Raw genomic sequence first — 18970 nt, 5'->3', positions numbered from 1 at the left:
TTGGAAGCCAGGGAAATTTTTTCTCATGGTGGGAGGAGAGAGAAGGACTCACTGCATGGCACAGAGATGGCTGGATTCAGCATTCTTGTGATACTTTCTTGAGCTACTCTCAAACTCACATTGCCTTCATCAGCCTGCCTTGTCTCCAAACTCCTGCATTATTCCTCTCAAGTGTTGTGATTTACACTATTTGAAGGGAGTATGACTAGCTTTAAAGCCATCTTTGAGCTCCCTTACTACCAAAGCCTGGCTCACCGCAAGCATGGAGAGAAGGGGTCAGTGAAGGTTCAAAGAGGCCATGACAAATTTTCTTTCTCTTTCCCATCCTGGAGGTTAAGTGTGCCTTAGGAGCACGGCAGGAGCCAGAGGATTCTGCCTCACAAGTATACCTCTGCTAGATTGCTTGGGAATTAGCAAGGATGCCATGGAGGTGTAAAACTGTGGAGATCTGAGTCAGGTCCACAGTCTGGAATAGCTATATCCTGATGGAAGATGCTACTGGTTTGAACTGCTGCTGGATGAGACTAGAATCTGGCACAGCTTTTCCGTTTGCTATGGCATACCTTTTTTTTTAAACCCTCACATTAAACACTCATATGCAATGTTAGAGACAGAGCTCTTTGGCCAGAAATGCCTGGGTTTGTTTTTTTAACCCTGTTCACTCCTGAAGTGGGAAGCTTGGTCTAGTTTATTTTCTGCGAGGTGGGATACCATCAGAGTGAAGGATGTCTAGTTTTTGCCAAGTGCTCATTGTACGAAGCATGTATCAACGAAGTGCTCAAAATTAGCAGTGGTCTGGCAGCAGTAATAAAAGCTGCAAGAAAGAGACTGTGTAATTGTGCTTGTCATGAAGAAGAATATAGTCTGCAGCTGGTGTCCAGAAATGTCTCAAATTTGTATGGGAGTCAGAAGAAAGACAAGTAAGCTGCTAACCTCTGTCTCAAAGGGAGTTCAGCAAGGTATCTCCTTCAAATACTGTGCTCCTGCTGGTGTCTGATCAGCACAGGCATTTAAAAAATAATTGTTGCAATAATCTGTCAACAATATTTTCCGGGCATTGCTGCTTTTTTCTTAGTTTAGAGATATTTGCACGTTTCAAACCCTTTGTAAGCTATCTCTTCTGGTAGAAGAGTGCCACCTCATGACTGAAAGAGAGGCATGAAACAACCCACAGCCGTAAAGCTGAAAGCACTTCAAGTGCTCACGGCCGGGGGGGATAGGAGCAGCTCATGCCCTCTGTACCCAGCCAGCTTTCCTCCGGTGCTACAGCACCCTGAGGCAAACACCCCTTTGCCAAACAAGCGCTTTGCGTTGCAGGACAAATAAACTTAGCATCTTTGCTGAACGCCAAACCCATCCTCACTGTTGAACAGAAATAAATTACTCAGGAGAAGCTGACATTGTGAAGGCTTCTATACAAGGTGCTTCTTGTTTTGAAAGCCCATTTTGTTTCTGCCTCAAGTACCCTTACTGTGCAATTTTGAGTACGACCCTCTTCTTTCTTTCTCAGGTAGCTTTCTCCTACATAGCCCCCCTTTCCTCAAGTACATCATTTTTTTCTTACCAAAACAACCAATTTTTCTCTAACAGTTTAATATTGTTAAACTAAGGAGAATTTGGGGGTGCTAAAAAGTCCCAATGACTTATGTTGCTTCCATAAACGAGGTGCAAGTGTCAAAGAAACTCAGAATTTCTTTGCTCTGTCACTAGTTGGAAATGTTCATGGCAAAATCAGACACATATTGTCATGGACTGATTTGTCTATGCTCTTCCCAGAAACAGTTTAAATATTTACAACACATGAACAAGGAAGAGAGCAAAATAGCTTTTTGCTGTTTTCTTGCCTTCCCTCCCCCCCCCCCTTTTAAACAAATTCAGGCATTGAGGAAAGTGCTGGAATTAAAAAGCTTGGGCTTGAAGTGTGCTGTTCCTGTTTTTTCCCAGAATAGAAATGTCAGGAGAGTAGTACCAAAGCTTTCCTAAAATCCCAGCTCTACTGCTGCTATTCTCCCTTATTGGACACATTGCTAAATCCTAGGCAGTAATTAAAGATCAGAATCAGCTTCTTCCTCACCACCTCAAATAAAACCAAAGTCAATTAAAACCAAGCGAAGTATTAATTTTTCTAAAATGATCATTGATCTACCAGCAGGTATATTAATAGCACCTATTATCAGACAGGATGCCAAGCAGCTAAAATATGGATACAAATTTTGACATAACTTGAATATTAAACAGTGTTTCAGAAGTGAAATATTTTGCATCTCATTCCCTGAGGCAGGCAGTTTTTGCTCAGTCCTGCATTTCAAAAATACGCTGCTAAAGTTGTCAGGTAGCCAACATTATTAACCTGAAAGCATCAACTTAGTAAGTCTCATCCTATGAACTGAATTTATAAAAAAGAAGAAAATCAAAACCCACTTGTTATTCAGTGGGAGGATTTTAACAGCGCAGATGATTTTCTCTGCATAACTGCTAGAAGGCCTGGAAAAGTTCATCAAAAATCAGAGCTGCATGAAGCCTGGGATTGGCTGATTCTTGTGATAAAGATAGCAATATCTGAATCAATAAACCTAATTTCAATTTTAACTAAAGAAGTTTGTTATTATGACAGATTAATTTTTAGGCTTAGTGTGTTTAACAGTTTCCCTTAAAAATATTTTTATAAAGGAGTTAGCCAATCACACTAGCTACTAAATAGCATGAACAAATATTTGGTTGCTTAAACTCTCTCCCATTAAGAAAATGAAAGGGTGTAATGCTAACGAAACTAGCCCAGATATTTCTCCTCCTCCTCCCAGAGCAGGTAAGTTAGCTCTGGGTCACGTACAGCATGGGGATCTTGCGGTCAGAACCACAGCACTGCGCCCCTTCAGCTCTTACACTGAAGATTTCCAAAACCAGGGAATTTTTCCTCATATACTTCAAAGTGTACGAGCAAAATTTCTCCACCTGCCAAGTGCTGTATTGCCAGCAGGGCACAGCAATGGGAACAAGGCTAGAGGCAGGCCCATACTTAAACCTCCAAAGAGAAGACAGGGAGCTGCCAGCTGAATTAAGCACAGGTTCAGCCACCATCACCAAAGAGCAACACCTTCAAGGAGCTGAACTTTGTCGAAAATGCCCAGAGAAAAGGATGTTTGCTTGGTTAAAGAACAAGAAATCAGCTGTTCTGTTATTAGCCAGTGCTACAGAGCTGAATCAATCCAGCTCTCACACATCCCCATGCTCAGCTGCTTTTGGTAGGCTGATGTGTGATAGTAGCTAGCCTTCTCAAATAGTAGCTAAATTCATCAGGATTTAGAGCTTTCTTCTGAAAAACATGGAGTGCCTCTACATCAGTCCTTTTGGTACTCATTTGGGTGAAATATAAATCAAAAATAGAATATCTGAAACTCAGATGTCTTTAGAAAAAAATATTTCTACAAGTTGTCTCTTCTAAAAGCAAGTACCACCTACTCACGTTTAGCTGGGTTTCCAGCCTACCTAAAAGGATGCACCATTATGAAACTGCCCAGGCAACCCCACTGAAATGCTTTGTTGCTTACAAAAAATCCAAGTGATTTTGGACAGAACATGATTTCTCTTTATTTGTGTTGCATTTCTGACCATCACCAACATCTGCCTGGCAGAAACAAGTGTTTTATCCTGAACTTTTCTTTCATCTCCTCCTCTGATTTCACAACTAAAGCAGGCTTCAGCAATGCCATTAGCCACAAAGCTAGAAACAACCACCAGAATGCTTTGTGGGTGAGTCATTGATTTTGTTGTCAAAAAGCTAGTGACCGTCCTTATTTCCTGAAGTTTACACCATGCCACACTGCATGTCACACTGGTTTCTCTTCAGTCCTGGGTTCACAAACATTTCCACAGTAAAATGTGACATTTTTATAAAAAGCTCCAAGTCGGTGATGTTCAGGATAGAGCAAACCTTGGATGTCCTGCTCTCTTTGTAAGTAGCATTTTAAGAAGAGAAACAAAAGCCATCCAAACATGCAGACTTGAATGACATGTTTAAGAAGCCTGCACAGCAAGAGGTGAAATAGATCACATATCTATTTTAATTAAATATTTCTCTCACTGTCATGACAGCACAAGTGTGCAGCAGGTACAAGCTGCTACAGAAAATGCTTCTTTCACAGCAAGCACCATTCTGACTAAAGGGGTTTTTCCCCCAGCTACCCCTTGGCTTTAATGCTGATGTGGGATTTCAGCATGCCCAAACATGCTGTGTTCTAGTCTCAGCCCCAGCCATGACTGTGTGCTAAATACATGCTCCTCAAGAAGCTTGAATATGCTGTGCATTATGTAGCATGGAGCCGATATAGCAGTCAGCTGTGTTTCTCCAGAAAAGGTTGGTTCTCTGTGCATGCATCTTAGAGGATGACATCTCAGAAGGGCTCTCACATAAACAGTATCTTTGCAGCTTTCCAAGGCCAAGTTCATTTAGGGTCTGTATTCTCAACATTTGAGCAAGCAACCTGCAAAGCATCCAGTTCTATTAATACCTTCCTGGGAAGCTTGCTGTAGGTGCGTCTGATCAATTGTGTCTTGCAATGTAGCCTGAACACCTTGGAGAAGAAGCAGTTCCCATCTAAACTGCGTATCAAAACTGGAGTTTTCAAAAAGACAGTGTTTTATCAAACTGTGAAGCTTGGAAGCGTTAGAGGGTGCATTTTATTTTCTTCATTTCCTGCCTGTGATCTGTACCTGTCTCATTCCCACCTCCTGCTTCCCCAGCAAGGAGCGTGGAGAGAGGAACCTGCTTTTGAGGTACTGATCTCATTTAGACCTTTTTATGTGTTTATGCTGAACAGGGAAGAACAGAAGCTCTTCTACTGGTTTATTCACCAAGATGGGTAATGCAGCAGCTGAACCAGCTCCTTCTTCACCCTTCTTTTATCTAAAACTCAATCTTCCTGGGGCCCTCCACCCATTCACAAAAGGTGCAGGAAAGGGCAGGGGACTTGTATCGCTGGCCACCAGTGTGTGGCTGGCAGTCCCCCATCCTCTCTTCTCATGGTGCTTTTCTGAGATGTTTTTCCCCAGCAGCAGTGAACCTAGTGACTGGAGAGACCATAAAACAGATTGAGCCCAAAGTGCTTTCAAAGGCTGAGATAATTAAACTGGAATATTTGTGTAAAGTATATATTTCGTGAGCTTCTTTGGTATAAGAATTAAAGATGTTGCTTATGAGCCAACATGAACCCCTGAAAGGGCTGTGATTCTTGCTGGCTTGACATCCTCTCTGTTAAGGAAGCAAGTTAGCAAGGCAGTTCAAGAGGTCCAAAACTATAAACAGCACTGTTAGCCCTGAGGTACTCCCAGGGGTCTTCACACGCCCTGCCACTGAGGATCCCCTCTGCTCCATGTCGTACCTCTGCTCTGGTGGGTCAGGTTGTGCTATATAGTGAACTGTCCTGCCAAGACCTTTGTCCAGTGAGGCAGCAGCAGGTGTCTCAGCTGAAGCCCTGTGCCTGCTCCCAGGTATTTAGCAGGGAATTGCAGAGCAGACTGCGCGCACACCAGAGGAAGTCATCCCATCTGCAGGCCAGAATTCAGGAGGAAGCCCACGGATTAACAGCAATGTATTTTTAAGAGGTCAGGACAGGTCTGCAGCATTCTGAAAGCAGAGCCATCACAAATAAAACCATGTACTGCAGCTTCTTATAGACAAAATTCCCATATATCCTCCTGTGGTGGATACCTGTTAGGAGACATACAGCACTTGTGTGGTGCTGATTCAATGTTTGAGAAACCACCAGATTTATAAATGTAGCCCAACAGTCAGACACATAGTAGGGTACAAAATCCTGGTACTTCATGCTCCAGCTTCACTGAACTGGGTTTCCCATTTCCAAGGGCTCCAAGTGCCAATTCTGGAACAAGCTTCTCTCTCTGGTCAGATACTGTGTTATTTGATGTATCAAATTTAACAGATTTAGTTGACAGAAAAATGTAATCATCATCCATCTGAAAAAGTACAGCTGAAAACAAAATGATTAAAATTCATCCGCATCAGGCAGCTTGATGTGCTGGGCATGGCCTGAATATAAGGCTAAATGAAGGTTAACTCCAGGCTGAATAGTAACTGTACGATATCTTTGAGAAGCTGTTTATTGAGAGTATATGTAGTACTGTTAGCAAAACATGGCAGCACATTTGAGATTGAACCAGTCAAGCTTTTCTGCCTTATCGCGTACCATTCTCAGACTAAGCTACATGCACTTAAAAAGCAAGAAATTAGACACAAAAATACTCAATTAAGTATACTTAATTTCTGATGGGAGAAATACGAACCAAGTAAATCAAACATTTATAACTCAGCATTTTTCCATTGAAAAATATAATTTTGCTGGCTTTGAAATCTTTGGGCATAGGGGGGATGTGCATTTTTTGAATATTTTAAAAAAGACTAAAACATGGCCATCTTTTGCTGATTTAGATGCTGCATTGTGCAGGATATCACAGTTGAAGAAGTCAGACTGAAAACAGATGCTTTGACCGATCCAAGTTAAAACTTCATTTAGAATTTAACTTAATATCAATCCTGTGTTTTTCATACTTGTTATTGGTTTTCATCCTGTTTAGAAAGAAGTAGATTTTGGAGTGTCAGAAAGTCTCACTGGATTGAAATTATGGCTTCTCATCAGCTCAGTTGCCTATGCATAATCCGCTGTTACGCAAACATGACCTAACAATATAGGCCCCCTTCCATGGGGGATATGATTTTATTACCACTGCTTGTGGTCAGGCCAGCTGCTCCAGCCCACTCCATGGCAACTTGCATTTTCTGATGTGGAGTCCCACCGTCAGCTGTGAGATGAAGACAGCAGCTACCACAAAGGCCTCTGATCAGAATTCACAGATGGAATTAGATCAAAGCTATAGAATTTCAAATACAGTGATCAGCTTCTCGGTCTGATTAAATAAGAAATACAAAAATAGAAATACCAAATCACTTGAATCATTTACAGGGAAAAAAAAAATAAGAACCGGTATTAACATAAGAAAGGGAAACACAAGACCAAAAGAAAGTAACAGTGAAAGTTAGTTCTTTATATTCTCATAAGACAAAAACATCTGTCTCCCCTCCCTTTCTCTCCCATTCACACACAGATTCTCTCTCCAGTTGCTGCCCCAGATCCTGGAGTGGCCATGCTATGATGTCGCTGAGGCATGGAGAAGACACACACACCGTTCATAACCCACAACATCAGGCTGTCATGCACAGATTCCCAGGAATGCTGAAGCAAAGATACATTCAAATTCTCACATTGCTCAGCATGAGACAAACAGCCAATTTCCAGGTGTGTTCTGAATCAAGTTATCAGAACCCCAGGGAATTCCCCTTTGCTAGCTCTGAGTGAAAGTTTAGATACATGTTTATGGGATTTTTACTCAAATAAGGCTAATACCCTGCCTGATTTCTTGTCAGATGTACCCAAATTCAAAAAGGAGGGGAAAAATATCTTACCAGAGTAAGGGCATGTAGTGACAGAACAAGAGGGAATGGCTTTAAAATGAAAAAGGGTAGATTGAGATTAGATATTAGGAATAAATCCTTTACTGTGAGGATTATGAGACACTGCCACAGAGGAGTTGTGGCTGCCCCATCCCTGGCAGTGTTCCAGGCCAGGTTCGACAAGGCTTGGAGCAACCTGGACTAGTGGAAGGTATCACTGCCCACAGCAGAGGGTTGGAACCAGATAATCTTTAATGTCCTTTCCTAACCTAACCAATCTATGATTCTGTGGTATTTGCATCATTTTCCAGCAATGACAACTGATGATTCTGACAATAACTTGGTGGCACTATGAAAATTTTGTGCTAAGACTCTGCCCTTTTTTGAGGCAATAATTTTCACACCAGGGAGAATTGTTTAGTACGAATTTGAGAGTGAGTGTCTCAACGAGGAAGAGGATGTACTGCAAGCACCTCTACTGCCTTTGAATCCAAGCATATCCCTTGTGGCATGCCAGTTAAACACACCCAGCAAAGCAAGGTAATTTGCCAAAGCCCACACAATGTCTGCAGGAGAACCAAGGTGTCAATCAGGAGCTCTTGACTCCTACCCTTTTGGTTGTTATTAATAGCACACATTGCTTTCTCATTCCTCTTAACATCTATAAATAGCAGACTGACAAATCTTGCACCAAATATATGTGAGACCAAAAGGTCATCTTGGCAGAGACCATCTCCCCGCCTTGTAGTGTACTGCTCACTGATACTTAACTAGCCTAAAAAGTCACTGCAGCTTTTCTGAGCCCTACACTGAAGTTGCAGATGCACGGTGCACATTGATCTAATTAACTCAGTATTAGCACCATCATCACAGGTTTAAATAAAATTCCCCCACCTTCTCACCCTCACCTCAGGCAAAGTGCAAAAGTCAGCCTGAAAGCTACGGGTCAGGACCTCCCCCTTCTTCATAATTCCTATAGCAAAAGGGTTTCATCATGAGCACTGACACAGAGGCTGTAGGAATTAATCTCCAGGGCCATAGAATCTCCTACATGATTGGTTTGGGTTTTAAAGATCCTGATGATAAAAATGAACCTTTTGATGAAGTAGATCAAAGCCTCTACCTTAGTGATACCTCAGCAAAAGACGTTACGAATAAAGCCAGTGTGAAAGAAATATAATAGGAGCATTGCACGTGCATATGGAAATCTCAGCTCCCAGCTAGACACCCCAGACCAAATTCTGTACATGAGTGAAACTCCACTCACCCCAGAAATTGAGACGCCCCTGTTTTCTGTGCACAGTTGGGTCCCCTGCTGCTGAAGTCTTACTCCAGGTTGAACTGTGAAGGAAATTTCCCATGCAGTGATTGAAAACCAGTGTTCTTATGGGATATCCCATTCAATTTTGTCTGCCTCATTCTGCGAAGTGTGAGGAGGAAACTGCTGAACCTCGAAATCAGCCTGACATTGTGGCTGTCAGCCAAAGAGATGCAGTCAGCAATGCGCCATAATTCTTGCCCCTTTCATTTCATTTGCAGTCCATCAGGACTGGAATTTGAAAATAAAAAGTCCTGTTATAAGGAAGACTTCCTCAAGTAAAATAAAAGCTGAATGAGGGTGTCACTGTGTCATCTGCAGTAGACTGACGTGGAACTGAAAATCACTGTATTTCAGCCCAAACATGTATTTGATGCTGTGATTTTGAAGTACCCTTTCCCCCCTGACTTTTAACAGCATTTTATTTTTGACGACTCCCATCACAAAGTGAAATCATATACAGTAAGAGTGCATGACACAGCATATTATTGTGTAAGCTACTATGAAATCGTAAATTAAGTGCACTGTGAGAAAATGCATCAGGTCACTCTGGGTCACCACACCAAACCCTTGTAGCACTGTAAGTGCAAAGCATAAGCCTAAACAGCATTAAACATCATGAACAAACTGTAACCTCAAAATAACTGCACAGGTCGACTTTCCAAGAGTAATGAATCTGGAGGTGACATCAACTTTGATATTAGTTCTCATCAGTCAAAGGTGGGGTTGTAACCTTACCCACCTATCAGCAACAGCTTAGGGGAATTATTCTGTCATTTTCTTAGGCTGCATGGTGCAGATGTTAACCTCGATAAAACCTTTCACTCTAGCTGCAAGGAAAATTGCTGATGGGGTACACCAAAATAATGTCCATGCTCCCAGCCAGGCAGAGGGAGCCACTGCAGCCTGCACTCTGGAGAAGAACAGCCCACATGTTACCATGAACCAGAGCCTGGTCCTGACTTCTTGCTGAAGCAAACACGATACAATGTCATGGATGTCAGGCTGGACAAGGCTTGGAGCAACCTGATCCAGTGGAAGGTATCCCTGCCCATGGCAGGGGTGTTGGACCTGGATGAGCTTTCAGGTCCCTTCAACCCAAATCACTCTGTGTTTCTATGATATGTGACCAAGCCCTCTACAGCATCCCCACCCCAGCACGGGTACCTTGCAGCAGGAGCCCAGCTGTGTGTCAAGTTCCATGCAGACAGAAAGCGGCTTGGCATGCTGGCTCCTGCTCACAAGCCACTCTTCACTCTGCAGCATTGCTCATGTCTCTGTGCAGTTCAGCTCCTCACCTGCTGAATGTGAATAATAAGCATTTAGATGATAAATTAAAGTTTAAATTACACTGCTTGTATGGTAATGAGACTATCCAAAGTAGTAACTAATTGCTGATTTGAGATACATGCAGCTAATCCCAGCACTGTTAGCAGCAACTTTTTTGTTCCCATTTGAAAGCAAAACAACTAAAATGTTGCCAGGTTAGCTTGGTCACTTCAATTAAAAACAAAAGTCTCCTTGACCCAATGCCCATAACTCAGTTTGCCTCTCTTGATATAACAAGGACCAAAATTCAGCTTGCAACTTGCCTTGCATAGTTGTGACCCAGGAGTGGAAACAAAGGAGCGACAGGAACTGTGTCTACCTTGGTGGGTATCTTTCACAGAGAAGTGGCAACTCTTACAATGTGTGGGTAGATCCTATAAAGCTCTAACTGAACATTAGACATAATAAGAAAACAACCTACAATGAAGTAAGGTGGCAATTAATTTTACAACTCAGGTAATTTGCCCAGCAATCAACTATTTGCACAAAACTCAGTCGTGGTTCCCTCGCCTGTGCAGACACAAAACAAACAGACAGCAACGCTGTCATTAAGACCTAACAGAGAGCTGCAACATATACAAAGGCTCATCACCGCTCATTAAAAACTCTTCTTGTTTAAGGGAGTGAGACAGCAGCAAAGGGCAGCCGTCAGAGGTCTCATCACCTCGCAAAGTGTTTAAGCTACAGCATGCAGCAAGGTGAACAGGTGCAAGCACAAGCCTCATGGCACTGCAACCTAATCCTGCCACGGCCGCCCCACCGCGCCGGGCAGCAGGGACAGATGGTGCAGGGAGCTGCAGAGCCGCCCTGCGGGGACGTGCAGGGGCAAGCAGCTGCCCGGCCCAGCGGGAGCGCTCCTCCCTCATCACCCGCTGCGCCGGCTCCGTGCAGCGTCCATCACAGCAGGGCCTGGCAGGGCAGCCTTGAGGTTTCCGCTGGGCTCTGACGGCCCTTCTCAGATCGGCTGTTCCTTCCAGTTACAGTTTTAGTTAATGGAGAATGAATTATTTGGGTGTCTTAAATTCCCATCTTGTTTTGTAAAGGTCCAATTAATGCTGAGCTAAGTAGCTCCAAAGGCTCCCCGGCTCTCCTCTGCCCTAAAGGGATCCAATTAAAATGAGACACTAGTCAAAATGTCAAACCACAATCATTTTTATAACCATTGTGTAACAGATCTGTAGCTACATATAAACCACGCCATCACTGAATAAACCACGCAGTACTTGGAAACCTAAAGCCTAAAATGCCCTCACTCAAGATGCAGCCTCCCCTGTCAACCAAAAGCATGTCCAGAACTTACAGGAAATAATAAAAGTCACATTTCCCTTTACAGGACAATTGAAACCAAAGAATATCATGAAACATGTAAATCAGGCAATAATATATAGACAATAGCAAGAGCTTAAATGCAGAGAAGACAGTTCAGAAGGTCTGACATTTGAGGACCTGAAGGATGTCTGAGCCAGCACAGGCAGGGGCTGGTGAAGCCACCCCATGCAGAAATGCAGAAATGAATCTGTTTTGCTTCCAGAGCCGTGCAGGCACAGTGACAGTCACTTCAAGGGACTACACAACTGTGGCACATTTTAATCTGGAATCCTTGTGATCCACTTACACATTCTTTCTGTATTAGCTTACTCAAACCTTTAGAGAGCATATAAGGTCTCTGTCACACACACACATCCCTCACTAGCTAAGATCTTTCTCTTGATCAACTTTCTTGCTTGAAAAATCCTAACTCTTTCATTCTAGCTCTGAAAGTATTTCATCTGGCTGTGGAAAAGAAATGGGTATTAAATCATTCCTGAATGGGAGACTAAATTAAAAATGGAGACAGGTCAAGATTTCAGATGCGGGTTTGTTTTTAATGAGCTCTAAGTCTAACGGAATTCAATTAATCTTCTTGACTTCTGCAGAAAATCGCCCTGCTCTTTCCCACCAGTCAAACAAATTTTTCCCAGCCAAAGCAGCAGGATCCCTGGGTACTTGGTCTGAGCACAGGAAGGCAACACTGCTTCAAAGGGGACTCAACTTTATTCTTTTTTATTTTTTATTTAATCTAGTTGCCCTTGAAATGAAAATTCCAAATTTTCCACTCACTTTGAAGCTGAATTTCAGCAGCAGAGTGAGGGATTAGAGGAGCATGAGTCTTAGGAATGGCACATTCCTTTGGGGAAACACATCCAGGGTCACTGGTCTTCATGCAACACCAAGGAGCAGCAAAGGAGCTGGTCGGACAGCAACCCATGGAGGTGCCTGGGACAGCAGGGAGGACATGGCCACCAGCACTGGCTGCTGCTGGCCCTCTCTGCTTCTCAGACCACTGGTGTCCCAGGGTGGGAAGATCCTACCAAATACTGCACCCAAACTGCTGGATCTGTGCAGAAGAATGGTGTGAAAAGCAAATCTCCCTTTGGGAAAGCTGCCACACAACTAGTGTGTTTCTCGTATCTGTAGTGCTCTGTAAGCTGCCAAGTTCCTCTCCCTCCATCATTTTGTGGGGGAAAAAAAAAAAACACAAAAAGATCTCCTTTAGACTACAAATCACATAGGAAATCTCACAAGAGATTATTTTTGTCATACGGTTTCATGTCCTTCTGTCCTTCCCACCTGTGATATGAACAGAAAAAAAGATCTTTTTATTTCTATTTGTGCATTAGTTGAGAATTGAAATGTGAACATGTCTTGTCCTGCAACCCTGAGAAAAACGAAGGCTTGAGTATTTCCGCCAGGCATAAGGAAAGAGAAACTAAGATCAGTGAACACAGTAGGAGTGCAGTGGCATTTCTGCCTGACTGTGGCAGGTAGGTTCAGTGCAGCAGTTTTCATACTTAAGCTTTTCCAGGCAGTCACCACTCCAGAGGGTCTGAGGCACTGCAGTGAATGGAGGGAAAAGCTGAAGAGGGGCTGAAGTACCGCAGTGTGGTATAAGCTGGTAAATGTCTTTCTAAACATATTGTCAAAAGTGAAAAAGACAGAGTACCAATAAACAATGGTTTTCACCCAGAAGCAAGCTGTCTGAGCTAGGAGAGGAAGCTCAGGAGAATGAGGGCAGAATTATCGAGAGCAGTTTGCACAGCCCTGAAACATATTCGAGACATTAAACTATCAACGTTTGCTCTTCCTGGGCCTCCCAGTGTGACTTTCCATGATGCCGGCAGTGCAGAGAAACAATGTGCGCTTCTACAGACTGCCATTTGTGCCCCTCAAATTAAACTCCTTTTTTTGATTGCTTATGATTACCTTCTAAATAAGTGATGTGTGCCAGGCTTGTCCTGGGGTTATGTAACTCGATTTACTGAGTACTCAACATTTACTGTTCAGCTGAAGTTTGCTTAGTAATACATAACTAATTGTGTGCAAATAATCAGAGAATCATCACATAGAACCATAGAATAGCTACGGTCGGAAAGGACCAACCCCCCCTGCCATGGGCAGGGAACACCACACTAAACCATCTCACCCAAGGCTCTGTCCAACCTGGCCTTGAACACTGCCAGGGATGCTCCATTCTCCACTTCTTTGGTTAACCTGTTTCCTGCTATCTTAACGCTTAGGAGTGAAAGGGGAAACCCAGCAGACCAGGAAAAAAGGTCAGGAGAAGTGAATTTGAGAGGCAAAAATATGCTGTCAGCAAAGCGGGAGTAGATGGAGAGAATGGATAGGGGCCACGAGGATGATAATAGGGCTAGAGCACCTCCTGTATGATGACAGGCTGAGAAAGTTGGGGCTGTTCAGCCTGCAGAAGAGAAGGCTACGTGGAGACCTCATAGCAGCCTTTCAGTATCTGAAGTGGGAGCTATAAGGATGCTGGGGAAGGACTCTTCATCAGGGACTGTAGTGATATGATAAGGGGCAATGGATTTAAACTTAAACAGGGGAAGTTTGGATTGGATATAAGGAATAAATTCTTTACTGTGAGGGTGGTGAGGCACTGGAATGGGTTGCCCAAGGAACTGGTAAATGCTCCATCCCTGGCAGTGTTCAAGGCCAGGTTGGACAGAGCCTTAGGCGACATAGTCTAGTGGGAGATGTCCCTGCCCAGGACAGGGGGTTTGGAACTAGATGAGCTTAAGTTCCTTTCCAACCCTAACTATTCTATGATTCTATGATTGTAGTGCTTCCCTGAGTTTTTTGACTGAGATGGGACAGATTCTTCAAGTACCCGGTCTGTGTCATGGCCAGGTGTTTCTTCACCCAGAGAACACTCTGGACTACATTCTGAGCTTGGAAAAACTGCCTATCTCTATGCGTCTTAACAAAAGGTAGCCTCCTACAGATCTTTTTGCCCTATAGCAGCTCCCAGAGTGAAGTCCAGCAGAGCTGTGAAGGAAGGTACCAAAGAAGTTAGTCCCATTTATCTGAATCCACACACTATCACAATGTCCTTCAGCAGTTTCACTGATGTTTGTGCACTGACCACTAGCCCAAATCTCCAAGCAGCATAACTAAAAGGCAGACCCAACCTCTAGAGGAACAAAGTCAACCTATGAATCACAGGCTCATAGGTTGGCTGCAGTAGAGAAAAGCTTCTGCATAAGTTCCTCAGTTAGCCTGGGCAAGTGCTGAACGTGGCAGCATGGGTTTGTTACATGCCAGGGAGCTGATGGATGACATGGTGCAAGTTACGTACACTCTCAGTAAACCATCTGAGGGTCATCAGAGGGTGAGTTACTCATTGGTGAAATACAGAAAGCAGAACTACATTTAATAAAGAAATGTTAACCTCTGGTCACAGTCTCACCACTTGTGGTTATGTACACGCACAGAAGGAAAGAACATCAAACAGGTTACACACTGTAAAACTGCTTTCTAAGCTCAACCTGGTATGATGTCAAACCTAATCCTTTTCTGGCATGTGCGTCTTTATATACAGTTCTATTTCTATATGAAAAAATAATTACGGATTTGGGAAAGCAGTGGGTCCTTACTGCAGCACTTCTTCCTTTTCTGTTACAGGAATGACCTGCCAAGCTCGAAGTTCATACATTACGAGTGAGATCCTGTGGGGTTACCGTTTCACCCCTGTCCTCACTCTGGAGGATGGATTTTATGAAGTAGACTACAACAGTTTTCATGAAACATATGAGACCAACACACCAGTTTACAGTGCCAAAGAGCTGGCAGAGATGGCCAGCCGAGCAGAACTACCCCTGACATGGTCAGTTTCCAGCAAGCTGGACCAGCATGCTGAGCTGGAAACTGAAGAGGAAGAAAAGAGTCAAGAAGAACAGAATGAAAGAAACGGTGATGTGGCCAACTTGGAGAATGAGTCCAAAGTGTAGAAGCACCAGAAGCATAAAGGCCACACCACCTCCTTTATCTTCTACTTCTTTGCTCCCTTTTTCTTTCTCCAACATGCCTTTTTTTTTTTTTCTTCCTTGTTATTCTTAAGTCTGGGAAAATAAATACTTAAGTTGTGAAACATCTCCCTGCCCAGTTTAAACAAGAGATTCACAGACTAAGCAAAGGCATGGGTTAAAGCTGCAATACCCATTACTTATGGTGGAATCTCAATCCCCACCCTGGTAATGACTCCTGACTTCCTCGGCACCTCTCTGTGTTCAGACATCCAGGTTTATTCACACCAACAACAACTAAAAAACCCAAAAGCAGTGGGAACATATACAAGGGATTTAAAAGGAAAGACGAGTTAATGCTCATCAAAGTAATGGGCCTAGGCTCCAGTTTTTATGCATTTCAGGACAGTTTCCTGAACTCGGTGACAAGCCTCTATGAAATGGGCCTTGCAGCTTTAAGATGAAGGTGAGCAGAAGGATCTGCAACCCAACATAATACTGTACATATGCCTTATGTAATTACTTTCTCTTTACATTTAGTAATAAACATAGCATGTACAAAAGTACTGTAGTAAAGAACTTCTAAATAATGTACACAGATGTGTAATTAATGTAGGTTTAGAAACAGACTTCTAGAAGTATTGGGATGCAAAAACTAACTACCAACCAAGTAGGCATTTCTCTTCAAATATTTGGAGTGTAACATTGACTTTTTTCCCCTATCTATGGCTCTCCTAGTGCATGACATTTTCTTCAGTGTACCAGACTGGCAGCTATTTAGAGTACCTCACTGTTTACCAAACAGATCGTTTCACTGACTCTAAAAAGCCATAGGTCTGGGAGAGGGCAGGGTAGATAAATTTATAATTTATTAGTAATTACAGATTACTGCTATACTGTGAAAATGTTTACAAATAAGGCAAACCATTCCTGGTTATTTTTTTGGCAGTTCAACCTAAAATCTAGGCTGTGGCAAACTCGTGGCAAACCAGAATTTCCTGTATACTCTTAATATAGCAAGCATGTTTCATGTGAAGGTATTATCCTTTATGTGCAATATCTAGGGAAACTAATCCCTTCTCCCCACCTAACTATGGGATTTCAGCAGAGTAGTTTGCTACACAGACAACACAAGCCATTGAAAACCAAATGTTGCACCTTAGGAAGTTTAGCTACCTAGCTGCAAATGAAACAACTGAATTTCACCTGAAGCCAAAATCAATGAAATTCACTTGTTGGCAGCACCGGTGCTTGGCCAGTCCTGCAGGGTCACAAATGGTGTGACATCCCTTGGTACATGCCTCAACAGGGTTTCTCGGATAAACACAAGGTTCCTGCCACCCATGCTCAGGAGAGTAGTTCCCTAATGACTTTCTTCACCTTAAGTTAGCTCCTTGGCTGTTGTAAATCAGTGTAAATCCTGTACATTTGACAACTTTAACGGGGCAGTGATATTTGCATAGCTTACACACGAGTGGGGAGCTGAGGTGTACAGTCACAGATCCACGGACATGCTCCCTAAGGGGCTGCTCACGCAGTGCGGCATTGCCCAGTGCTAAGGACCGCTCAGTCAGGCCCAGCGTGCATAAAATGCTACCTGCTGAAAAAGCATTGCTTTTGGTGGGCTTTCGCTTAGGCCCATCGCAAAGAACATTTCTGTCAGCAAAGGAGAAGAAGCTGCAGCAGCCTTAATTTTGTTTTTCTTTTTATATCTGTCTACTCCAGCAAGAAAGAACACACTGAAGAGAATCCGAAGCATTTTTTTACAGAAACATTTATGCTAAAATAGAAGAGCAAAAAAACAACATAACCTCAGGAGAAACTTGGTGGGCAGGTGGGAAATTTGCACTGTGATACAGCTTTCACATTAAATTCACACCTATTTTCCTTTTTCTTTCTTTTTTTTCTGGAAACAACTGCCCCTTTCTAATTTTCACAGAGTGTGGCTAATCAGTGGGAGTTTCTTTCAGATCCTCTAGCTGTGCTTCGTGCTGAGGCAGTCAGAGTGGATTGGGGGAAAAGGCTTGCACACTAGGGACTGGCAGATCAGGCTGGATAGTTTCAGCTCAGTATTTTCCCTAAAAGGCTTTCACAAAGCAGCATGATGTAAGGAATGGTGCAGAATATAGATTTTTGTTCCCTCCACCCAGGATGGCCGATTCCATTAACTTGGTAAAGGTTACTTACACTTAATATCTGTGAGATAGCACTCATCTGGCTACAGACCTTTCAAAGCTCATTCTTCTGCCCCAGCATCAGCAGCTGCCAAGTGTTCCAGTTCATCCATCACAGTCCACCCATGAGGCTACCCATGAGGGGTACTGTTTTTAACAAAGGGTGTCTCCGCAACTCCACTGGAAGACAGAAGCCTTACAGCAGAGGAGTCAGGGGTAACACGGGATCGGTAGCCACCAGCAGCCCACGCATGTCAGTCCTAGCAAAAGGTGCATGAGCTGAGAGCAAAGCACTCCTCTGAGGATAAACCTGCTTTTCGCTCTTGTAATTTACTGGGCCACTCTATAATTCATTGCTGCAGTTGAACAAAAGTTTGTGTTAATCAGAACAGCAGCTCAGGGCCCTAATTAAACCTTTTTTCTGTCCTTTAGCACAAAAACCAGACTTTTCCGCCACTGGGGCATGTGCATGTGTAAGCTATAATTTTGTGAATAGGGCACTTAAAGCTTAAGGTGTGTGTGTTTGTCTCTTTCTCTCTCTCTTCCCCCTCCCTGTATTTTATTGTCTTTGGTATTAATGTAGTAAGGACTGTAAAGTTTATGAAATCTCATTTTTGTAACATAAGCTTTAAAACAAAATAGAAGCCTCCAAAGCTTTCAACGAGGAAGCTTCACGTAAACTTTGTACTAGAATGTCCCTATCAAACACCTCTATTTTTCTACAATGATTGATTAAGCAGTTTAACAATGTATTTTGTGTCAATGATTTCAACTGAACTGGTAAAAAGAAAATTAAGAATTGAATGCTGTTAATTAACAATGGATTTTCAAGCCGTATATACCGAGTGGTGTTTTCATTAACAGTAAATTACTTAACCTGGGAACTTCATCTTATCCTAAAGTAATGAAATACTATGAAATATCAGTGCCAATCAATATTACTATGAAATATCAGTGCCCTATGGGAATATTTTTGGCAAATCACATTTAAGGAAGATGAATAATGCAACATCTTAATATAATTGGCTACATAATCAGTCCAAGAGCCATTACATCTTTATACACTTCACTGATACATTTTGATGCCTTTTTCACAGAGTGTCTTGTGATTTCCAGGAGCAAAAGGACTTCCAGAGGTAAATGTGAGCTCTCAGTAATCTACTGCAGCTCTCAATTTGTCCTTCGATGAACAGAAATGCTGCAAAGGTGCTTTGTACAGACTTCATGCACTGCTGCACAGCCCTCACTGGCTCCTTCTCACTTTTTAAGTTTCTTTAAGTTTTTTTTAATAACACTCTAATTGTCTCTCTCCTGCCCAAGTTTCCAAACTGGGTATTTCAGGTGTTGATAACAGACATAGATGTGCTGCTTTTAACAGTGCAAC

The 18970-nt window shown here is 42.8% G+C and overlaps 1 protein-coding gene across 6 annotated transcripts in view; it reads left to right on the top strand.

Moving 5' to 3' along the window:
• KCNJ6 (potassium inwardly rectifying channel subfamily J member 6) overlaps positions 1-15537 on the top strand; it is a 168550-nt gene extending 153013 nt beyond the window's left edge. For 5 of the 6 annotated variants that reach the window (XM_061359151.1, XM_061359153.1, XM_061359154.1 and 2 more), the window contains one exon: positions 15072-15537. In XM_061359151.1, coding sequence (XP_061215135.1) covers positions 15072-15397 — 326 coding nt within the window. In that variant the 3' untranslated portion in view covers positions 15398-15537. The remainder of the gene's footprint in view (positions 1-15071) is intronic. The other variant, XM_061359157.1, reaches the window with a different exon arrangement.
• Positions 15538-18970: the final 3433 nt, after the last annotated feature.

Source organism: Neopsephotus bourkii, unplaced genomic scaffold (assembly GCF_033783945.1).
Source record: "Neopsephotus bourkii isolate Nb327-2 ecotype Australia unplaced genomic scaffold, CSIRO-AGI_Nbou_v1 NB_962, whole genome shotgun sequence".
NCBI classification, from domain to species: domain Eukaryota; kingdom Metazoa; phylum Chordata; class Aves; order Psittaciformes; family Psittacidae; genus Neopsephotus; species Neopsephotus bourkii.
Note: the sequence above shows the minus strand (reverse complement) of the source record. Positions and strands in the feature narration are given on the sequence as shown.